The following is a 25,506-nucleotide window of genomic DNA, read 5'->3' on the forward strand; positions in this document are numbered from 1 at the left end:
AATGGGTTGCTAGCTTATCAGGCTAAGAATCAAGACATGCTTGCAAATGAAGAATGTGAGCAAAGGGGCTAATTGATCCTCCTCAATGTTAATGGTAACCTCTTGAAGTTTTTCTTTTAAATGTGATGAGGGAGAAGTAGAAAACATACCCATTATATTGCATCTTTAGGTTGTACTATTATCACAGGTCGGTGCAACATCGAGGACCGAAGTTCGGTGCTGTATTGTTCTATGTTCTATGTACTAACCCTTCTTTGCCTGAACTGGAATAGCCGCTCTAAAGCATAAACCTTAATCTCAGTGTTTTGTACAGGTTCAGAATTTTTGAATCCATCAGAATTAATTTTATTTGGGAGTCAGTGTGAATATTAAAAAAAAGGATAAATTTAAAGGCTATGATCTATCTTTTACTGGGAAGGGTACTGTATACTGCTACAAACCAAAGACCATTTTCCAAATCCCATTCTAAGCTCTCTATGTCCAACCTTGGAAATAAATTCAGTCACAGTAAATTATTCGTTTTCATAGTAATGGACATTTATTTTACTTAAATTATTTTTTGATTTATGACACACTTTTCCAAGATTTTTGCTTGACATTCTATTTTTTAAAAATGGACATATTTGATGCAAGTATATTATGTAATGAAAGTATATTTGGTATATTTAAATTTCAATGCATTGTGAAACAGCATATTGAAGAAAAAGATAATAAAATGTGAGGCTGGATGAACACAGCAGGCCAAGCAGCATCTCAGGAGCACAAAAGCTGACGTTTCGGGCCTAGACCCTTCATCAGAGAGGGGGATGGGGGGAGGGAACTGGAATAAATAGGGAGAGAGGGGGAGGCGGACCAAAGATGGAGAGTAAAGAAGATAGGTGGAGAGAGTGTAGGTGGGGAGGTAGGGAGGGGTTAAGTCAGTCCAGGGAAGACGGACAGGTCAAGGAGGTGGGATGAGGTTAGTAGGTAGCTGGGGGTGCGGCTTGGGGTGGGAGGAAGGGATGGGTGAGAGGAAGAACCGGTTAGGGAGGCAGAGACAGGTTGGACTGGTTTTGGGATGCAGTGGGTGGGGGGGAAGAGCTGGGCTGGTTGTGTGGTGCAGTGGGGGGAGGGGATGAACTGGGCTGGTTTAGGGATGCAGTAGGGGAAGGGGAGATTTTGAAACTGGTGAAGTCCACATTGATACCATATGGCTGCAGGATTCCCAGGCGGAATATGAGTTGCTGTTCCTGCAACCTTCAGGTGGCATCATTGTGGCAGTGCAGGAGGCCCATGATGGACATGTCATCAAGAGAATGGGAGGGGGAGTGGAAATGGTTTGCGACTGGGAGGTGCAGTTGTTTGTTGCGAACTGAGCGGAGGTGTTCTGCAAAGCGGTCCCCAAGCCTCCGCTTGGTTTCCCCAATGTAGAGGAAGCCGCACCGGGTACAGTGGATGCAGTATACCACATTGGCAGATGTGCAGGTGAACCTCTGCTGAATGTGGAATGTCATCTTGGGGCCTGGGATGGGGGTGAGGGAGGAGGTGTGGGGACAAGTGTAGCATTTCCTGCGGTTGCAGGGGAAGGTGCCGGGTGTGGTGGGGTTGGAGGGCAGTGTGGAGCGAACAAGGGAGTCACGGAGAGAGTGGTCTCTCCGGAAAGCAGACAGGGGAGGGGATGGAAAAATGTCTTGGGTGGTGGGGTCGGATTGTAAATGGCGGAAGTGTCGGAGGATAATGCGTTGTATCCGGAGGTTGGTAGGGTGGTGTGTGAGAACGAGGGGGATCCTCTTGGGGCGGTTGTGGCGGGGGCGGGGTGTGAGGGATGTGTCGCGGGAAATGCGGGAGACGCGGTCAAGGGCGTTCTCGATCACCGTGGGGGGAAAGTTGCGGTCCTTAAAGAACTTGGACATCTGGGATGTGCGGGAGTGGAATGTCTTATCGTGGGAGCAGATGTGGCGGAGGCGGAGGAATTGGGAATCCTCCGCCTCCGCCGCATCTGCTCCCACGATAAGACATTCCACTCCCGCACATCCCAGATGTCCAAGTTCTTTAAGGACCGCAACTTTCCCCCCACGGTGATCGAGAACGCCCTTGACCGCGTCTCCCGCATTTCCCGCGACACATCCCTCACACCCCGCCCCCGCCACAACCGCCCCAAGAGGATCCCCCTCGTTCTCACACACCACCCTACCAACCTCCGGATACAACGCATTATCCTCCGACACTTCCGCCATTTACAATCCGACCCCACCACCCAAGACATTTTTCCATCCCCTCCCCTGTCTGCTTTCCGGAGAGACCACTCTCTCCGTGACTCCCTTGTTCGCTCCACACTGCCCTCCAACCCCACCACACCCGGCACCTTCCCCTGCAACCGCAGGAAATGCTACACTTGTCCCCACACCTCCTCCCTCACCCCCATCCCAGGCCCCAAGATGACATTCCACATTCAGCAGAGGTTCACCTGCACATCTGCCAATGTGGTATACTGCATCCACTGTACCCGGTGCGGCTTCCTCTACATTGGGGAAACCAAGCGGAGGCTTGGGGACCGCTTTGCAGAACACCTCCGCTCAGTTCGCAACAAACAACTGCACCTCCCAGTCGCAAACCATTTCCACTCCCCCTCCCATTCTCTTGATGACATGTCCATCATGGGCCTCCTGCACTGCCACAATGATGCCACCCGAAGGTTGCAGGAACAGCAACTCATATTCCGCCTGGGAACCCTGCAGCCATATGGTATCAATGTGGACTTCACCAGTTTCAAAATCTCCCCATCCCCTACTGCATCCCTAAACCAGCCCAGTTCATCCCCTCCCCCCACTGCACCACACAACCAGCCCAGCTCTTCCCCCCCACCCACTGCATCCCAAAACCAGTCCAACCTGTCTCTGCCTCCCTAACCGGTTCTTCCTCTCACCCATCCCTTCCTCCCACCCCAAGCCGCACCCCCAGCTCCCTACTAACCTCATCCCACCTCCTTGACCTGTCCGTCTTCCCTGGACTGAGCTATTCCCTCCCTACCTCCCCACCTACACTCTCTCCACCTATCTTCTTTACTCTCCATCTTCGGTCCGCCTCCCCCTCTCTCCCTATTTATTCCAGTTCCCTCCCCCCATCCCCCTCTCTGATGAAGGGTCTAGGCCCGAAACGTCAGCTTTTGTGCTCCTGAGATGCTGCTTGGCCTGCTGTGTTCATCCAGCCTCACATTTTATTATCTTGGAATCTCCAGCATCTGCAGTTCCCATTATCTCTGATACTATTGAAGAAAAACATCACTTTTACATTTAGTTTTGAACAATTAATCAATGTTTAATTGGCTGAAGACAGTAAAAATGATACATTTTTACATTACAGTATGCATAAAAATATCCTACACAAGTATATTCTTGTTGGAAGTTCTGGATCGTATGCGTTGTTTCTATATACTCCCTCAAAATCTGCACTCAGTATTACTGATGAAGGTGCCATGTTCATTTATTAATTTACTTGGAAATAATTGATATTTTGTTTGATTATCAATTTAAGTAAAGTTTGTTACCTCTACTTGCCTTATCCAACCAGGTCCAGTAGAAATCAGTTAAGTTTTAATTATTTTAATGTTTATATCCATGGCATTGAAATTATTTCCCTATTTCTTTTTAAATTGCTCCACAAATTTAAGAAGATTTAATTTTAAAGTTGATTTAAAAGGAATATTTCCAATATGTGTTCTGGATATTTTTGGAATCTGTAGATTCATCTTCAGTAAGGCTCGTTAAAAGGGAAGCATGGATGGCTTGAATCTCTCCAAACTCTCATACCATTTCTCTACAAAAGTAAAAGATCAATTAGAACCCATAGTATTTCTGACAAGTCTCATTGCATTAGTGGCACTCATGTGATTATATTTCTGCACAGAGGCAGGTGTCTAAACTGGTCTTTCAACAGCTGAGATGGAAAGAAAATGTTATAAGTTCTTTAAAAATTGTCTTGCTTGGATATCTTTAAGAGTAAAATTGGAAGCAGTGTGGGTGCATGTTATAGATAACAAAGTGTGGAGCTGGATGAACACAGGAGGCCAGGCAGCACCTTAGAAGCACGAAAGCTGACGTTTCGGGCCTAGACCCTTCAATCAGTTCTGATGAGGGGTTTAGGCCCGAAACATCAGCTTTCGTGCTCCTGAGATGCTGCTTGGCCTGCTGTGTTCATCCAGCTCCACACTTTGTTATCTTGGATTCTCCAGTATCTGCAGTTCCCATTGTCTCAGGATTTAAAATACTGCAACTCTTGCAACTCTACTGCAACTTTTTCTCTTCTCAACAGATGCTCACTCACATCCCAACATCTGGCATTTCTTAGATTCCTGCCATTTACATTTTTGTTTTGCTTTTTATTTCCATCACAGATTGACGGAACACTCAAATAAGCTGATGTTGCAATTGGTAGATTGGCTAAACTTTGTGCTCCATTTCTATATCCATTTCATTGGACCTTTTGCAGTGAGTACTGTCCACTAAGAAGTTTATTGAGTGCCAAGTATGAGGAGGGTTGGGGTGGAGTAGAGGTTTAATAAGGTAAACCACCAAAATGGGCCATTATAGGGTGGCTCAAAGGCCTGTTATTTATCCACTCAGACATGGAATGATACATAGTGATACATGGAATATGTGGAGCACCATGATATAGGATCCCTACAGTACGGAAAGCAGCCATTTGGGCCATCAAGTCCGTATCAACCCTCCAAACAGCATCTCATCTGGACACAGCACCTCCCCCTATCCACATTTACTATGGCTAATCCACCTAGCCTACAATACTAAACAGGGCAATTTAGCATGGCCAGTCCACTTAACCTGTGCACCTTTGAACCAGAGTACTCAGAAGAAACCCATGTAGACACATTTTCAACCTGACATGAGGAAGAATACATATTGCTATGGTACACATGGTACATTGCACCATGGTACTTGGAAGAATACATAACATTATTTTATGTGAAAGGATACACAGCACTACTGTGAATGCGGGAAGACAAAAACCAGGACCAGTTATCCCACAATGGAAGATGCACAGCACAATGAGAGACATGGTAGCATACATAGCACTCTGGTGCACATGAAAAGGTAAACTGTACAATCACACAAAACATTATGGCTCTTAAGCGTTCCCACAAACCAGCCCGGAGGAGTTGCCCTCTACTTTTGGACTCCTCCGCCCTAAGAAAAAGACCTCGGCTATTCACCCTATCCATGCCCATCATGATTTTATAAACCTCTATAAGGTTACGCCTCAGCCTTTAATGTTCCAGGCAAAAAAGCCCTAGTTTATACAGCCCTTCCCTATAACTCAAACCCTCCCATTCCAGCAACACATTGGAGGGTTCCCAAGGTTTAAAATGTCCTGGAATTTGTATGTTTAAAGCCACTTGTTGCAAAGCAAGTTACTTTCTTTGGTCTTTATATATGTCTCTGGTTAAAGACACAACTATGAAGTCTACTTTTTCTGATAACTTACTTCCATTGTTGGTACAATCAACCTTCCATTGCAATCAAAGGATTCAATTTGTTTCATATCTTCCTTTGACAACATGAAATCGAAGACCTGTTTTATAAGATATATATTATGTTCCTATTGTATAAACTTTTGACTCCAACATTTTATATTGTTAATATATCTACACTGATTCACACAAAACTGTAAAGGAAATGCTTAATTAGGTTATGTCCAAAGCTCTTTAAAAGGAACAAATAGAAAATACTAAAAACATTAATCCAATGATTTATTCTGATGTCTACAATGTCCACTTTGCAAAATAGGTCAGCCCCGTCTGGGACACTGTGTCTTCCAAGTCATGTGCTGCCTGAATTCAACATATTTATATTCTTGTGGGTCAAAACCCTTATCTCTCTCTATCAGTGTTGTGGGAATACCATCACCACTGCATTATTTTGATTAGATTAGATTCCCCACAGTGTGGAAACAGGCCCTTCAGCTCAACAATTCCACACCGCCCCTTGCAGCATCCCACCTAAACCCATCCCCCTATAACCCACACACCCCTGAACACTACGGGCAATTTAGCATGGCCGATCCACCTAATCTGCACGTCTTTGGACTGTGGGAGGAAGCCGGAGCACCCGGAGGAAACCCACACAGACACTGGGAGAATGTGCAAATTCCACACAGACAGTCGCCTGAGGTTGGGATTGAACCCGGGTCCCTGGTGCTGTGAGGCTGCAGTGCTAACCACTGAGCCACCGTGCCACCCCACTTGCAAGAAGGCAACTCACCACCAACACCTCAAGTGCAACTAGAAATGGACAATTAAATGTTCATTTTGCAAATGATGCCAAGAATGATTTTTATTAAAGAACTTAAGTCAATTTTCACCCTTCTATAATTTTCACCATGTTCGTATAAGTTTCCATTTCTGGTTCAGATGTCTTATCCTAATTCTTCAACATATTTATAGCAACTAGTGTCTCAATGTGCCTCACAATCTAAGTAATGCAAGGATGCAGACAATGTTTGAAATCTGACTCATAACCTTGAGGTTGGAATGCAGCTTTGACCTCACTCGATATACGCTGTTTTACATAATGTTTGCTGGACTAAGGCTCAAATGAGAATCTATGCTTTTGCACTTGTGGTAAATGTTTAATGTGTGTCATTATTTGAGATCTTGAATTCTTAAGATCTTTAAAGTTTTCATTCTGCGAAGGTGATTTTCTTTTCAAAGGCCAGAAATTCATTTTAAACAATGAGTTCAAAAAAACATTTCGAAGAAGGCATGTGACTTATGCTGAATGACTGGATAAACTACCTAGGGACCATAGTGCTGAAAGACATAGTGAAAACGGCTGATGCTGGATTACCAGAGGATTACACTGGGAGAGAGATCCACTGAGGTCTTTCTGGAGGGAGGAAAATAATTTCTTCAAGGTGAGCATCCCTAGAAGATGCTTCACAGTGGGGTTGTAAACTCAAAGAGAGATAGGAAGAACTGCAGTTGCTGGATTACCTGAGGGCTCCCGACCCGAAACATCAGCTTTCCTGCTCCCCTGATGCTGCCCGGCCTGCTGTGTTCCGCCAGCTCCACGCTGTGTTATCTCACCATAGTGCTAAAGTTTTGTTTTTATGACTTACAGAAGGAGAGGCTCTTGGCCTCAAGTGAATTCAATTGAGAAGAAGAAAAGATCTATACCAGCAGACAGGCAGTTTAGTTTTGGCAGTTCCAGATCATCAAAACTGGAAAGAGGTCTCTAGTCCAAATAGGCAGACCTGGTAAAAGTTCTGAGTTTCTTTTTAAGAGTTCAGTAAGGAAAGTTAGTGAGTTAGCCTGTCTCTATGTCTTGGGAGTGGTTGAGAGTATTGTTTCTCATTAATATTCAAATATACACCAAAAGGAAATGTTTGTGACCTTATCAACTGAGTAAGATATTTTAAAAGGAAGGTAGAAGTGATTCTTCTTTGAGTGTTCCATAAAGAATATTGCAGAAAAAAAAGGTTAAATCTTTTATTTTGCTGTTAATGACATCTTCCAAAATTCTTGTATTCTTTTGTGTAATAAACTTGTGTTTCTTTAAAAAGTACTTTGGCAGATTTGTGTGGACATGTTCAGTGACTGGCCATTACAGAAAGCAAATTGCAAAAATAATAACTTAGGATGTATGAAGGTCAGGTTTCACTCTGGAATATTTGTCCAATGTTACCATCAGCTAGGATCATAACACACAACTCTGAGGAGTCCCAGTGCCTGATTACTAAGCTTCCTGAAGCAAAATTTGATGTAATTAGTTTAACTATATAAATCATTTTTCCACTCAACAGGATCTTTTTCCAGAAGTATACATCCAGGGCTCCATAGAGTGACCTCATTGGGTTTGATAATTTTGTAAATCTGCCAGTCAATCTGAAAACAGGATTATTTGTTCCTTGTGTTCCGTAACAAAAATAATGTTTTTGTAAACATCCACTAGCTGTTTGATAATTGGGTCAACATGCATTTCCTTTTACTGCATGTCTGCATCCTTGCATTGCAATAATCCTAAGCAAAGTAATAAATAACATCAGTTGTGATGAATGGGATATACTATACCTCCTTATCTTTTTTACAACCCTTGACATAGTTGAGCAAACCAACTGCCTCACCTTCCCTCTTCTGTCCACGTAAATTAGATTGTTCATGCTTGATTCACTTTTGTCTTTTTGGTTGTAAACAATGCATGCATAATAATGGTTTCTTTCCCAACTGCATTGTTACCTTCTGATACCTCAAAGATTCATATTTGGCTCCATTTCTTCTCTTATTGAGTGCCCCATGGTGGCACCATTCACAGACAGGGGCCCAGGTTTCACTGTGTGTTGATGACAACTGGATCTACTTCTCTGAATTTTTCTGTCGTCTCTTCTGTTATAAGTCTATTTGTCTATTATTTAGAATATTATTATGTGCAAGTTCCTCTAGCAACACTTTGGGTACGCAGAATCTTTTCCCTTGCCACATTCCAACCCCTTCTCAGCTACATTCTCAGGATGTTTAAACTGCTATTCGTCCAAAATTGATGCTTACATATTTCTCCTCTCCATATTGACCTAAACCAGCTGCTGATCTCAACAAACCCTCAAAATTTAATATTTTCATCTGCTTCCCTTTATGACGTCTCCTGTTCTCTTTGAGGTGGTTGGCTCGCCAAGCTGGTTTCTTGTTTTGCAGACGTTTTGTGACCATGCTGAGTAACATCCTCATTGCAGCCTCCGATGAAGCGTCAGTGTGTTTTGCCGCCTGGTTTTTAAACTCTGGGGTCCTTTGAGATGGATTGCCTTACTTTTCCTTCTTAGTGGAATGTATATGTTCATGTACTCCTGTACACACAAGCCACACACAGAGACCAGGTACTGAACTTCAACAGTAACCATCCCAGCACAAATGAAGCTGCGTGCGAACTCTATTTAAAAGGGCAACAACACACTGCAGTAACATGGAACTACGCCAAGAGGACGAAGAATACCTCTTCCAGGTTTTCAAAGATAAAGGATATCCAAAGAACTGGGTCAGAAGATGCCTACACGAACAGCATCAGAAAGATTCTACACTCCCCGACACACTCATCACATTATCCTACATCAGGAACACATTGGAACTCACCACAAGACCCCCAAGATCACTGGGCATTAGAGTGACACACAAGCCCACATCAACCCTGTGACAACTGCTCACCTGAATGTAAGTTCTACTCCCCACCATGGACAGGGCCAATGTCATTTATTAGATTCCCTGCAGAGATTGCGAGAAACATGACATCGGACAAACAGGAAAGAAACTAACAGCAAGAGTACATGAACACCCACTGGCTACAAAAAGACACGACCAATACGCACTCATCTCAATCTACATGGGCAAGGAGAATCACCACTTCGACTGGAACAACACCAAAATCCTGGGACAGGTGAGGCAGAGACAGGCACGAGTATTCCTAGAAGCCTGGCACCCCACAAAGCATGCTATTATTGAACTCGAGCCGATATACATTCCATTATTAAGGAAGACTGGAAGTGAGGCAATCCATCTCAGTGGACCCCAGAGTTTAAAAACCAGACGGGAAAACGCACCGATGCTTCATTGGAGGGTGCGCTGAGGATGTTACCCAGCATTGTAACGAAACATCAGCGAAACGAGAAACCAGCTCGGTGAGTCAACCAACCTCGACACCCACAACCTGAGCTACAAATCTACTCCAAAACTTTAGATCTCCTGTTCTCATTTAACTAGTTGACTTTCTTCAGCCCTACACTTTTCTCCTGTAGAATTTTTAACTCACCTGTTCTCTTGTAAATTTCCTTTAATTCACTGTGCCACTGAGTGCTATGCCTTCAGCTGCTTAGATACCATGGGTTCTTGGATTTCCTTCCAAACTGACTCTACATCTCCATCTCTTTATAACCTGCCTCTTTGAACAAACCTTTGGTCACCACTCCTAACGTCTCCTTGTTCCTTGAATCATTATGGGTAAATGCAAGTAGTTCTTGTTGTTATGCCAAACATACATGTGTAACATCTTCCAGTGACTGTGAATGTCTTGCATTATCCATTCTGAAGCATGACAAATATTCTTAATTATATACTCGTGTGTAAAATTGAAGTTTACAAATATTATGTCATTAACAAAAATTTTACCTCAATATTTTCCTTAATTCTGGAGGGTGTAGCACTTTTTGGTATGCATGGTATTTTTCTTTGCACTTGCCACCTAGAGGTGAAAAAAGATTATTAGACTTTCAGTGTCACCCTCTATCGTGTGGCGAAAGGTTTAAAAGTTACTAATTTGAAGACTTCTATTTTTCATGCATAGAAGAAATACAAAATTAAACTTTGCTAGTTCCCATTGGAACCAATGTTTGAGACAGCTTCAGAAAAAAAAAACAGCTCAATTCTCTTTTTAATCTGCTCAAGCTTCTAAGTGAACAGTTGTACAAAATGAGGAGCAATGGAATTGTGGGAGATATAGCAGTTTGGATTGGAAATTGGCTTGCTGAAAGAAGACAGAGGGTGGTAGTTGATGGGAAATGTTCATCCTGGAGACCAGTTACTAGTGATGTACCGCAAGGGTCGGTGTTGGGTCCACTGCTGTTTGTCATTTTTATAAATGACCTGGAGGAGGGCGTAGAAGGATGGCTTAGTAAATTTGCAGACGACACTAAGGTCGGTGGAGTTGTGAATAGTGACGAAGGATGCTGTAGGTTGCAGAGAGACATAGATAAGCTGCAGAGCTGGGCTGAGAGGTGCAAATGGAGTTTAATGCAGACAAGTGTGAGGTGATGCACTTTGGTAGGAGTAACCGGAAGGCAAAGTACAGGGCTAATGGTAAGATTCTTAGTAGTGTAGATGAGCAGAGAGATCTCGGTGTCCATGTACACAGATCCTTGGAAGTTGCCACCCAGATTGACAGGGCTGTTAAGAAGGCATACAATGTTTTAGCTTTTATTAATAGAGGGATCGACTTCCGGAACCAAGAGGTTATGGTGAAGCTGTACAAAACTCTGGTGCGGCTGCACTTGGAGTATTGTGTACAGTTCTGGTCACCACATTATAAGAAGGATGTGGAAGCTTTGGAAAGGGTGCAGAGGAGATTTACTAGGATGTTTCCTGGTATGGAGGGAAGGTCTTACGAGGAAAGGCTGAGGGACTTGAGGCTGTTTTCGTTAGAGAGAAGAAGGTTGAGAGGTGACTTAATTGAAACATATAAAATAATCAGAGGGTTAGATAGGGTGGATAGGGAGAGCCTTTTTCCTAGGATGGTGACGGCGAGCATGAGGGGGCATAGCTTTAAATTGAGGGGTGAAAGATATAGGACAGATGTCAGAGGTAGTTTCTTTACTCAGAGAGTAGTAAGGGAATGGAACGCTTTGCCTGCAACGGTAGTACATTCACCAACTTTAGGTACGTTTAAGTCGTCATTGGACAAGCATATGGACGTACATGGAATAGTGTAGGTTAGATGGGCTTGAGATCGGTATGACAGGTCGGCACAACATCGAGGGCCGAAGGGCCTGTACGGTGCTGTAATGTTCTATGTTCTATGTTCTAGTTGTAGAAGTCGAGTGGTCTAAGACATTGGAATGAGGTTCAAGTCTGATGACGATGTTACCTAGTAGGGTGTCAAAACGTCTGCAATCAAACACACCGGCTCAGTGAACAAGTCTACAACCTCGTGTCTGAGCAAGTTAATTAAAAAAAAATCTAGAAGTGACAGTTACTGATGTGTCAGAATTGAGTGGGTGATTGAGTGATGTTAAACAACATTTTTAAATAATGCAGCATCAATCCCTGAAGATATTTGCACATTCGCAAGGTTAACGTGAAAAGTTATTGAATATTTATGGATACTGGCTTCTGAAAGACTTGGGATTTATTTTGACTTTTGGGCAGCTGAATGGCAACAGTCATGCCAGTGGTCTCCTGTACCCATCGTGAACAAGTGGTCATAATTTTGAGGGTTTGGCCTTATACTTTATGGTGCCGATAGGTATTCTAAGGCATCTCCCTGCATTCAGGCTGGACAAAATCAGGTTGCCCAGTTGGACAACTTGGTGAGTGCAGTTTGGATTGGGAGATTTTGGGGAGGTGTTACTTACTAAGTAGTAATACTGAAAAATGGCAACCTAAATCCTTACACATTTAAAACAGCCTTAAGTAAGATAGATGGGTGTTGAGAGTGTCAATGAACTTTTCAAAATAATGACAAATTGTCATTATCAGAGTGATAATGGCATCAAGCCAATATTAAGAGCTCATTGATAACAAGTATGTCAACAAAAATTGGGTCTTTCTGTACTACGTAGTGAGAGTCCTCTTATGATGCAGTGGCCGTGTGGACCGGGTGGCCTGGGTTCAAGTCCGAGCTGCCCTGGAGTTGTGCAGTAATATCTCTGAACAGGTTAACTAGGGAAAATAGGTTAATTTTAAAAATACCCTAACTACAAAAGAGGAGCTCTCTTGTGGCGCAGTAATAGTGTCCTCCTACCGTGGACTGGAGACCTGGGTTCAACTCCATGCTGCTCCAGAAGTGTGTAATAACATCTCTGATTGGTTCATTATAAAATAGATTAAATAAAAAAAAATCTGCACCACATAATGTCTTAATAGCACTGTTCCACCAGAATTTTCTTTTTGAGATGTACTGTGTAACGATTATATGTTTTTAAAAAATGATTAAATTCCCTGCAAGTACTCATTAAACTTTATTTACCACAAACGACTTGCAGAAACAAAATTCAAGCAAGTTATTGTTGGGGTAGTCCATGGTCAGAAATGGCATAATATGGCTGCCCGTTGGAATAAATATAGTGGAGATGTTTAGTCGCAATAACAGAATTAGCTTGCCTGGTCCAGAATTTAAGTGAGGTCAAAAGTAAGTACTATGGTTGGTTTGAGAAGGAGATATATCCAATGTAGCAAGGTCTATTTTGAACAAAAATCTTACAAATTAATATGCAGGGAATTCTGTACAAACCACAGTTGCAAGATGTCTGCAAGAGATCGTCTGATAAGAAATGTCTGGGAATGGAGCCTGAAGTTCGTACCAAGAATTAAAAAGTGTTAAGCCCACATTAACAGAGACAAGTGATAACTTCAAAGAAGGATGAGATTATGTCTTGTAAAAACCGAGGAGTTTGGACAAGTTCATTGAATTGTGCAACTGGTGGTGAGTTTCACTATTATCAATGGAGTAAATGTCTTATTAGGTAAAAGAGTAAGTGTAGAAATATTTGGAGTGGGGCAATAAATTTCAACTTAAAAGACAGCATGTGACTAGTATGAGTGAAAGTGCAGCTACAAGATAGAGGGGCAGTGTTTACCTGACTTTCCAGGTCAGAAGCTGCTCACAACCCGATGGTTAAAGAATTCCAACATTTCATGTAACCATACAACTCTCTTTCTAACTAACTTTATACTACAACTGATATTATGAATTTTATAGCAATTAGGAAAAATTAGCATCTTCTTGTGTCTCCCATGATTGTGGCAGTGGGAACTATAAAATGATTTATGTAATTTGGTAGGGATAGCAATGAATATAACGAATAACAGAATTTGTGCAGCCCTTAGAGATAAGCAAGTCTGGAAATGTCTGAAAAAGATTATAACCATTAACTTTGGAATGTGAATTAATGAGATACATTATGAGATCTCAAGGCTTTATGATAATGATGTCTGGCAAACATCATGAGATCATAGGGAACCAAAGTGCTGTCCATAGGGTTGTCCATCAGTGATCAAGTGTTTTACAGGATTAGATGTATAGATTACTAGGGAAGGAATAATGACATCAATGTTGCATGTAGTTATTGTAATGCAAAATGTATACAAATGTTGTATTCCACTGGGGAAACCAGCATGTCATTGACCTTTTCGATCTGAATCTTAATTAAGAGGGCACTGGGGCACCGTGTGAAGGCCAGATGGGGTGCAGTCTCTGACCTAACCCACACGTGTGATAAAGAGCTCATATAAAGATTGTATCAGAGAGACTAGGAACTGCAGATGCTGGAGAATCTGCACTTCCCAGTCGCAAACCATTTCAACTCCCCCTCCCTTTCCTCAGATGACATGTCCATCCTGGGCCTTCCGCAGCGCCACAACGATGCCACCCGTAGGTTGCAGGAACAGCAACTCATGCTCCGCTTGGGAACCCTGTAGCCTAATGGTATCAATGAGGGTTTCACAAGCTTCAAAATCTCCCCTCCCCCAACCACATCCCAAAACTAGCCCAGCTCATCCCCGCCTCTCTAATCTGTTTTCCTCTCACCTATCCCCTCCTCTCACCTCAAACCGCAATCCCATTTCCTACATACTAACCTCATCCCACTCCCTTGACCTGTCTGTCCCCCGTGGACTGACCTATCTCCTCCCTACCTCCCCACCTACATGCACCTTTACTGGCTCCATCCCCACCTCTTTAACTTGTCTGTCTCCTCTCCACTTATCTTCTCCTGTATCCACCTTCGATGCGCCTCCCCCCTTTTCCTATTTATTTCAGAACCCTCTTCCCCTCCCCCATTTCTGATGAAGGGTCTAGGCCCAAAACATCAGCTTTCCTGCTCCTACGATGCTGCTTGGCCTGCTGTGTTCATCCATCTCTACACCTTGTTATCTCAGATAAAGATTTACTGTCCTGCTGAACATAGAACTCCAGACTCTTTGACATCTCCCTCCAACGGTTACTCTATTGTTACATGATAGCTACAAGTCATCTGAAATTATGTCATTCTCAATTACCCTTTGAATGGCTACAGATCAATCTAAGGAAGGCACAAAACAAAATAAATTTTCTGAATATTCAAGCAGAAAAGCGAAAATTCATATTTTGAAAGGATGGAAATATTTGACTCTCTAGTTATTTAAATTTATTCAAATATTCTCTGAAGATGCAGCTAAGTCGAGGCAGCACTATAGCTCAGTGGTTAACATTGCTGCCTGACAGCACCAGGGACCCAGGTTCAATCCACCTGTGGTTGACTGTCTGTGTGGAGTTTGCACATTGTCTGTATGGATTTCCTCAAGGTGCTCTGTTTCTTTTTGTGAACAGTTGAAAGATGTGCAGGTTAGGTGAATTGGCCATGCTAAATTGCCCATAGTGTCCAGGGGTATGTTGGCAAGGTGGATTAGTCTTGGGAAATTTGAGGTTATAGGGTTAGTGGGTGTGCCTGGGTGAGAGGATCAGTGCAGACTTGGTAGTCCACATGGCCTGCTTTCACACTTTCGCGATTCTTCGATCTAACTTTGCATAAAGCACTGTTAAACTACAAAGTGAATTAAATAATAATAAGATGGTGTTCAGCTTATGTTACACCTAGTCAGAAGAGGCTTTCTGAAGAAAGGTCACTTTACCCAAAATGTTAACTCTGATTTCTCTCCACAGATACTACCAGACCTGTTGAGCCTTTCCAGCAGTTTCTGATTTACAGCATCCGCAATTCTTTTGGGGTTTTTTTTATTGTAATATTCTTTTTGTAAATGACCAAAATCCCTACTTTGGTGACCAGGGTCTTGGCAAATTCACCAGTTTGATGTGAGCTGTCAACTCTTCACCAACAATCTAGGATAGTTAAATAATTAGATTACTCATTTTAGAATATGTTTGACTATGCAGACTTGGTGTTTAGGATGGTCTTGTTAGACATTTCCCAGCAGTATTTCACATTAACTAATTTAAAGTTAAAAAGATAACACTGGCATTATAGAATAATAATTAGAAAGTCAGGACTCGACTCAAGTCATGTACAAGGGTCTTTTAATTGCACAACTTTATATTTGTCACTCAGTAAGTAGTGGCTGTGAAGTATCTAAGGCACTTGACAAATTCCTAGCTCTCCTAATATATTTCAGAACCAAAGATAGAATATGGATCACTGATCTTTATGAGGAATTTAGCCTGTACGTACAATACATTCTTTTTGTGGCCAACTACTTATGAATCTCTGAAAATTTGCTGCAATTCCTGGACACAGGAAGCATAAGTTCACAACGCAAATTGAATTGACTACAGAGGGAAGACAATGCCTAGAGCTGTTAGTGCTAGCCTATTAATCCAGAGACCTAGGTGAACCTGGGTTCGAATGCTGTCATGGTAGATGGTTGAATTTGAAGTCAATGATAATCTGAAATAGGAGTCTAAATGATGACCATTAATTGCCAATTGTCCGGAAAACTTATCTGATTCACTAATGACCTTTAGGGAAGGAACTCTGTCATCTTTACTTGGTCTGGCCAACATGTGACTCCAAACCCACAGCAATGTGGTTGACTCTTAACAGCCCTCTGGGCAATTAGGAATGGGCAATAAATGCTGATCCATCCAGTGACAGCACCATCCCATTAATGAATAGAAACAAAAGAACTGACTGGAAAATGTGGCCATAATTCAAACCATTGCTTTGTGTTTTGCTTAATAACAGTCACAGTGAAGATAACCGTATCATTTAAGATGTAGATTTTTAAAAATAATTCATTCACAAAATCTTTCATTGTTGGCTAGACCAACATTCATTTCCCATCCTTAATTGTCCTTAAGAAGGTGGTGAGTTGTCTTCTTGAACTGTTTCAGTTCTTGAAGTGTAATGAAAAGACCATAAGAGATAGGAATAGGAGTAGGCCATTCAGCCCCTCAAGCCTGCCCCACTGTTCAATACGATCATGGCTGTTCTGGCATTCCGCACAATACTTTCCAGCAGCTTCCCCATAACCCTTAATTACCCCATTGATCTAGAATCTACTTATCTCACCTTAAATATACACAAGATCTTGGCCCCCATAGCTCTCTGTGGCAATGAATTCCAAAGACACTTAACCCTCTGGGAGAAGAAATTCATCCTCATCTGCACCCCATTATTCTGAGACTATGCCCTCTTGTCTTAGACTCTCGCATGAACAGAAACTTTCTTTTAGCATTTACCATGTTAAGCCCCTTAATATGTTTTGTATATGATATCCACAGTGCTGTTAGGGAGGGAGTTCCAGGATTTTGACCAGCTGACAGTGGAGAAATGGTAATATAGTTCCTAGTCAGGATCATATGTGTTTCGGAGGGTTTTTGCAGACGGTGGTTTCCCACTTAGCTGCTGCTTTTAGCCTTCTATGTGGTAGAGATCACAGGGCTGGAAGGTACTGTCAATGTAGCCTTGGTGACTGACCACATCTACATGCTGCCATCTGCCAGCACTGTGCCACTGTATTGGGGATGGACAGGGTGAATGTTGAAGGTGTTAGATGTGGTGCCAATGAAATTGGCTGCATTTTCATGGATGGGTGTGAAGCTTCTTGAATGTTGTTAGAGCTGGAGACATCAGAATTTTCCATCAAACTTCTGGCTCCTATTGTGTTTGATAAACATTGGACAGGCTTTGAGGAGTCAGAAGGTGAATTATTCACAGCAAAATTCCAGCAGCTTTCCCAGCAGCTGTCCTGCAATTGTAACCATATTTACTTGGCTGGTCCAATTCAGTTTTTGCTCAATGTAAACCAGAATTAAAACAATTTTTGGATATTTTGCATTAGAGCAATGCCCTTAGGGCAAAATGCAATCCAGGGTCACAGCAAGATTCCTGGTGTACACAGATTTTGGGGAAATAAATTAGTTCAGCGCTTTATGGAAAAATGATTGGAAAGGTTTTTCCCCCACACCTGACTTCAATCCCTTGCTGGTGCCAATGTGGTTAAACACCTACTAGTGGGTGTGTATGGTGAATCTGGATAGATTTCAAATGATTCTGCTTGAATACTGCCATAACTTGGAAGCGTGGACACAGCATTTATGTTATAGAATTCTAGAACATTATAGCATGGAAGAGGTCATTTGACCTATTGAGCTTGTGAAGTGCTACCCAATCAGTCCCTTTCTCCAATACCTTCCCCATAATCCTGCAAATGTTTCCTTACCAAATATATACTCACACACACACAATTCACTTAAAAGTCCCTATTAAATCTGCTCCCACCATCTACCACCCTACTACATTATAGCAACTAACAGCTGCATATTTTTATCTCACCTCTTTTACTTTTGACCAGATTGCTCTTGGATGTTATACTAACTAATTTTACAGTTCTGTAAAACAACTTGAACAAACAAAGTGAAATGATGAAAGTGGAAAGTTAAGTTAATAAGAAAAAAGTCAAATTGGAGATAATGTTATCTTACCAATGCTCATCTTTGGAAGATAGCACAATTTAAAAGCAGAGTGAGTTACTGAGTCAAGTAGTAGAAAAACATAAGGATTGGTTATGACAATATAATCTTACGAAAAGGAACTAAGCATATTTTTTAATGAGATTTAATCTTTTACACATCAAAATGGAACGTCACCGTATAATAACTTGAGCTGGGGATTTTTTATATTTTTCTGCAATTTTCAGGATTCTTGGATCTTCCAGCAGTTTTGCATCACCAGGGCCAGCCCAGGGTCGATCAGGTGATCCAAGAGGGCTGTATGCTGTAACAACAATTTTTTGTTTTGTACAATGATCCACGAGCTGCTTTTGGATCAAGTATGGGTGACATTCTACCTGTAATAGAAAACCAAAGAATTTTCAGTTCTTGATGAGGAAAAGCACAGTATCTAATTATAGTTCTAAATCTCTTCAGTGGCTAGTCCTGATTTATTTATGGTGTAATGGTGCTCTGGTAGTGGAAGGTGTCTGGGATGGTGTCAAGTTAGCTGAGTGACAACAGAACTGCACTCACCCAGCACGTGGAAATCATATTCTGACATTGTGCCTTATAAACACTGGAAAACCTCTGAAGAGTCAGGAAGCAAGACGCTTCTCAAACAGTACTCAGTCTCTGATTTGTGCACATAACCACAGTTTTTATACAGCTTCTATTCAGTGGTAGCCCCAGAATGTTGAAGTAGGGGCTTTGGTGATCATTTTGCTGATATCAGGTAGGAACCTAGCTTGTACAAAACCCCCATCTGCAGTACTATATCTGGGATGTTGTAAGTTTACATGGTCTTTGCTGTATCCAGCATCTTCAACCATTTCTCAATAGCACCAACAACAAGACTGTGTTGGGTTCTGTATGAGTGGAGTTTTCAGGAGGAGGCCGAGATAGATCGTTGGCTTTCTATTTGTCCCAATAATAACATTTTTCACCAAATATTTACTAAAATCCCTTTAAGACTTGCACAGTGTATTTTTACTCAAATTATAGAATGTGGATACCACTGGTTGAGCCAGCACTTATTGCTGTAACTTGCCTTGGACTGATTAGCTCATTATATCACTTAAGAGAGCAGTTAAGTGTCAACAACGTTATGGACATGGAGTCACATGTAGGCCAGACTAGGTAAAGAAGACACTATAAGGACTCGAGTGAACCTGATGGTTTTTAACAACATTGGTTATATGGTTAACATTAGGCTAGTTTATAATTTCAGATTTTCCTTAAATTCAAAATTCACCCTTTGCCGCAGAGGGATTTGAATTCGTCCTTAGAACATTATCCTGATTTGCAGCCTGGTGACAATATCATTACATCACATCTTCCCCTATTAAGGGTGACATTTTCTACATTCCTAATACACCTTGTCACAGCTCATTAGCCTTTCTGATTTACAATCTGTGGATATTATAAGCACATATCTCTTAATTTTACACACCATCCTAAACACAACCTGAACGTTATGCTTTTTCCTTCACAGATAGCCAAGATCTGCAACTAGGTCAGGCAGGGGAGGAAATCCATAAAGACAATGATGAAAATACATTGTTTCTTGAATACACACTCTGCCATCTGCACAGATACTGACACTGTGCACATTATCAAGGTTAGTAGATAGAATAGAGGTGGGATACTGTTGACCCAAAGCCAGGATGGGAGTGATAGGAAAGCATTTGTGCCAACTCATTAGAGATTGGGGTTGCAGATGAGTTCTGCTGCACAATAGATAAGGTCATTGTTGTGCCACACTACAGAAGAGGACTGCTGGATGGATATATGCAATGAAATGATTGGTGCAGTCAGAAAATGTATGTCCAATATCAAGGAAATTTGAAGAGTTTGGTACTGCCTTGGGCACAGGGCTTCACATGGAGCCTGGGCCTCATCCTTTTATGGTGATCAACTCCATTCACCAGATTGTCTCTCAGCATGATACAGCATCTGGTGGTTCATATTGCAGCTTTCACAGCATCTCAAAACAGCTCCCAATCTATCATTACTGCACCGAAAACCCTTAATGCTGTTACTGATCGTCAGTTAGCTGCCATCCTAGCTGAGATACTAGCACTCAAAAGGTGGTTGAAGGGTATCATAACACCTTAGCTCCAGGTCCTGCCACAATGGACTAGGATTGTTGAGGTGCTGCCCCAGGGGAGTGGCAGTGGTTCCATGGAGGACAAACTGCTGAATTCTCTTAGGATAACAACATTTTTCTTTCCAAAACTATCAGTCTGTCAATGCCCCTGCCTGCCTGACAGCATAGGTTGATAGTGGCCATGCTGACATGGTGCAATTCCAAATCGGGCCTTTCTACACTCACAGCAGCTTGATGTTGTCCTCCAAGATCATTGACAATGTCCTCCACTAAAAGTGAGCACACTTTCAGCAACCTCACCACAGTAATTAGGGCAGTACTGTAGCAGTATTAGGAACTTAACCAAGGAAACCCAGATTAATTTAAGTTTGGATACATAATGGCATGATTTAATTTATGAAGTTGATTTGGAATGTGTATTTTTTACTTGCCTTATGGCGAAGAGAAAAAAATGTTGGTGGCAATGTAAAAGTAAGGATTGTGGTACTGTTGATGAAAAGGTGATTTGAGGTTGAGGTTATTAAGTTTGAACAGGAAGAGGCCATGTAGCTTGCATTCTTCCCTACCTGGCAGGTTGTTCCACCCTGAGCCACCTCTGCCTATTCATCAACCTTTCTCAGGACTCCAAGGAGAGTGCATGTTCAAGTCTCAGAGCACTTGGCTAATATACAAGACTTGAATTCAGCAAAAATCTTTTCAGTACCTGCATTATCGCTCCCTGTACATTTCTAAAACTTTAAACAACTATGGAAAGGAATAAAATTATGGCAACAACCTATAAGTAACTGATGATTCATTAAAGTAGAGCTACTGGCAAGGTCATTAAATTTTGCTTCAGAGAGGGGATTGGATGGAACATGGAGTTGCAAAATGGCAAAGTTTGCATCAAACCAGTTTAAACACATTGATAGATATCATGATCTGCTTGCTCTGTATATTTGATACATATGCACGAAAATGTTTATTTTTATCAAGATGCTTTATGCTCAATGGTATGTGTACACAGTGTGGATGTTATTTTAGAACAACATCACTAGCAGCACCCAAATAAAAAGGAGACTACTAAGTTTGATTTTGCTTCTGTGGGTTTTCTGAATGCAAGGACCAGAGTGATATCTCATAGATAGCTAGCTGGAATGAATCCCATACATCCACTGCCTTGTGATGGTTCATTCCAATTTCCTGTAACTTCTTCAGTTATTGTTTGCCTGTACTTGTGCTCCATTTTTATTGCACTGTATGATATGTATTTAATGACGGCACATATGTTTCACAACAAAGAGTTTCTAAGAGATAAAAGGAAGTCTGACAATGTTCATATTGACACAAACCTGGTTAACCACAGGTCTGTAAATTGCAACAGATAATATGTCATCAACTTGCTTGGAGTTGAAATTGGATAAACCAATTGCCTTGACCAAACCCTTTTCTAGTAGTTTTTCCATGGCTTGCCAGGTATCCTTGTAGTCAACATTAGCATAACGCACTGTTCCATCATCATTCTTTGGAATCATAACATTACCGCGTCTGCAGAGGCAGAAAACAAAATAATTATTTTTCTAGGAGGTAATCTGAACTTAAGTTTGTAACAGTTTGATTCAGGAGTTAATTTGTAGTGGAACTACTTCACCTTATCTTTCCTTCCCCTAGACTTAGCCTGTTTTAAAAAAAAATCATCTCAGACCAAGAGGACAGGTTATCATTCCAATTTTAGGCCTTTTCAGCATAGCCAGAAACTAGACTGTGGGAAAAGGCTGATCTGCTTTTATCCCTTCCTTTGTACCAATAACTTTGACGGGAGTCCAGAATTAGTCGTCATTGTGTGCCATTAAACAAAAACCATAATTCAAAATCTTATTGCTAATTGAAGCAAACACATGAATTTTATATTAAATTTATACCTACATCAACATCCAAGTATTGTTGCTGACTCACTGGGTTGTATGTACTAGAACAACAAATACTAAAGAATGGTTAACATCACATTTCCTCTCCCCACCTGTCTGCAATACTTTGACAATTTAATAGGTTTACTGGGCAGTTGGCGAGACAGTTTATTTCAAACAGTTTGGAAATAAGCATGTTTAACCACATTAAGAATTTAGAAATAGAGAAGTAGACACCTACACCTTTGTATTTGACTGTTTTGTTTAATACCCTTATGTGATAGAATTGTGTACATGCTGGGACAGAACACTAGTTGGGCGATAGGGTAAAAGGAGTGATATTGATACTTGTGAATTAGACCGAACGCAGCAATCACAATTACCATCAGACTTCTGGCCTAATGAAAGAAGAAGGGTCGGGTCATCAATGAAGCAGCAATGAGGAAGGTTGGGTCTAGGACACTTTTGAGAAATTCCTCCAAAAAATGCTCTGGAGGAGGACCAGGGTATACAGTCCAGGCAACTTAATTACCTAGCCAGGACAGAAGCACATCAGAAAAATTGATTTTGGACCACAGGCAGGTTGGAAGCTGGGGTTAGCAGGGTATTTAGAGATCACATTCACATTGGAAGGTGGGTCAGACAATATTAAAAAGGGTCAGGTGTGATGTGGTAGATTGATCAAAAAGCCTCAGGAAGGAAACTGAAGGTCAGAGGCCAGGGTCATGGCAAAAATTGAAAGAGTCGAGGTTCAAATTGGAGGCCAGATGAAGAGGTTGTATTTGATTTTGTGGATAGTTAGTGAAGCAGGTAAACTGAAATCAGCAAACAATTTGATAAAGCCTTTACCTCTTGCAATAGTTAAGTTTAAAATTATTGTTAAATATGAGGAACTAGTCTCATTAAAACAGTTAAATTTCCATTTGCTTCCTGTTAACAATTTGTCTGTCAGACTGAAAATGCAGAGTTTAACCTCCAGAACTTCTGAAGTCAGTCTTTAAAGTGATCTGTAATGTGCTCAGGATGAGGGACAGGAAATGTATCTCAGACATGCTGCTAATAGCGCAAAAGTTCAGTCTGATAACAAGATTGTCACTGGGGGATTTTATCTAAGAGCTCATTAGAACAAATAAAATAATGCACCTGGAGGAAAACCTGATGCATGAATGATGCTTGGACAGTAAAGATAGTAGCAATTACAAACATGATACTGATAATATCCTTGTTGACTTGTTCATCGAGCTGGCTTTTTCTTGTTCACCATGCTAGGTGACATCCTCATTGAGGTTTCCAATTAAGTCTAGTCCTGTAGGGCAGTGAATTAGGGTGTATTGTGTCCTCCTGTTGTTGTCTGTTTAGTAGGCATCTGCAGATGAAGTTGCTGTGAAAAATTCGTACGATAAATTTGCTATGAACTGATATTCCTGCAACTTTGTCTGCAGGTGCCTACTAAACAGACATCTGCAGATGAAGTTGCAGGATTTCAGTTAATAGCAAATTTATCATATGAATTTATCACAGCAACTTCATCTGCAAATGCTTATTAAACAGACAGCAACAGGAGGACACAGTATGCCCTAACACATTGCCCTATGTCAAGAATATACTGGAAGTGACAAGTCTCCTAAACCCACTAGGAATCACAGTGGCACACAAGCCCACAAGCAGCTCTATGACAAATACTCACAAGGATTATGGACCCCATTCCCACAACATGCAGAACCAACATGGTTTACAAAATACCAGCGACTGCCACAAACATTACACCGGACAGACAGGAAGGAAACTAACCATCAGAATACATTAACATCGGCTAACAGCAAAATGACACAACAAACTCTCCTTAATAATCGTACACTCAGACATCTAACACCAATCAGTTTAACTGTGACAAAGTAACCATAGTAGCCCAAGCCAAACATAGGCAAGCACAGGAATTCCTTGAGGCATGGTTCTCCACCGATAATAGAACATAGAACATAGAACAGTACAGCACAGAACAGGCCCTTCAGCCCACAATGTTGTGCCGACCATTGATCCTCATGTATGCACCCTCAAATTTCTGTGACCATATACATGTCCAGCAGTCTCTTAAATGACCCCAATGACCTTGCTTCCACAACTGCTGCTGGCAACGCATTCCATGCTCTCACAACTCTCTGCGTAAAGAACCTGCCTCTGACATCCCCTCTATACTTTCCACCAACCAGCTTAAAACTATGACCCCTCGTGCTAGCCATTTCTGCCCTGGGAAATAGTCTCTGGCTATCAACTCTATCTATGCCTCTCATTATCTTGTATACCTCAATTAGGTCCCCTCTCCTCCTCCTTTTCTCCAATGAAAAGAGACCGAGCTCAGTCAACCTCTCTTCATAAGATAAGCCCTCCAGTCCAGGCAGCATCCTGGTAAACCTCCTCTGAACCCTCTCCAAAGCATCCACATCTTTCCAATAATAGGGCGCCCAGAACTGGACGCAGTATTCCAAGTGCGGTCTAACCAAAGTTTTATAGAGCTGCAACAAGATCTCACGACTCTTAAACTCAATCCCCCTGTTAATGAAAGCCAAAACACCATATGCGTTCTTAACAACCCTGTCCACTTGGGTGGCCATTTTAAGGGATCTATGTATCTGCACACCAAGATCCCTCTGTTCCTCCACGCTGCCAAGAATCCTATCCTTAATCCTGTACTCAGCTTTCAAATTCGACCTTCCAAAATGCATCACCTCGCATTTATCCAGGTTGAACTCCATCTGCCACCTCTCAGCCCATCTCTGCATCCTGTCAATGTCCCGCTGCAGCCTACAACAGCCCTCTACACTGTCAACGACACCTCCGACCTTTGTGTCGTCTGCAAACTTGCTGACCCATCTTTCAATCCCCTCGTCCAAGTCATTAATAAAAATTACAAACAGTAGAGGCCCAAGGACAGAGCCCTGTGGAACTCCACTCACCACTGACTTCCAGGCAGAATATTTTCCTTCTACAACCACTCGCTGTCTTCTGTTGGCCAGCCAATTCTGTATCTAAGCAGCTAAGTTCCCCTGTATCCCATTCCTCCTGACCTTCTGAATGAGCCGACCATGGGGAACCTTATCAAATGCCTTACTGAAGTCCATATACACCACATCCACAGCTCGACCCTCATCAACTTTTCTAGTCACATCCTCAAAAAACTCGATAAGGTTCGTAAGGCATGACCTACCCCTCACAAAGCCGTGTTGACTGTATTTGATCAAGCCATGCTCTTCCAGATGGTCATAAATCTTATCCATCAGAATCCTTTCTAACACCTTGCAGACGACAGACGTGAGACTTACCGGTCTATAATTGCCGG

General features: G+C 41.9%; 1 protein-coding gene across 6 annotated transcripts in view; it reads right to left on the bottom strand.

Annotated features, from left to right (window-relative positions):
• Positions 1–3,238: 3,238 nt before the first annotated feature.
• The window catches only part of akr1a1a (aldo-keto reductase family 1, member A1a (aldehyde reductase)), a 50,742-nt gene continuing 28,474 nt past the window's right edge, over positions 3,239–25,506 (bottom strand). For 3 of the 6 annotated variants that reach the window (XM_048547346.2, XM_048547430.2, XM_048547275.2), the window contains exons 5-9: positions 21,615–21,810; positions 18,333–18,532; positions 10,145–10,217; positions 5,482–5,568; positions 3,239–3,795 (exon numbers count right to left, since the gene is read on the bottom strand). In XM_048547346.2, coding sequence (XP_048403303.1) covers positions 3,730–3,795; positions 5,482–5,568; positions 10,145–10,217; positions 18,333–18,532; positions 21,615–21,810 — 622 coding nt within the window. In that variant the 3' untranslated portion in view covers positions 3,239–3,729. The remainder of the gene's footprint in view (positions 3,796–5,481; positions 5,569–10,144; positions 10,218–18,332; positions 18,533–21,614; positions 21,811–25,506) is intronic. The other 3 variants (XM_048547121.2, XM_048547201.2, XM_048547519.2) reach the window with 2 other exon arrangements.

Source organism: Stegostoma tigrinum, chromosome 1 (genome assembly GCF_030684315.1).
Source record: "Stegostoma tigrinum isolate sSteTig4 chromosome 1, sSteTig4.hap1, whole genome shotgun sequence".
Taxonomy (NCBI): domain Eukaryota; kingdom Metazoa; phylum Chordata; class Chondrichthyes; order Orectolobiformes; family Stegostomatidae; genus Stegostoma; species Stegostoma tigrinum.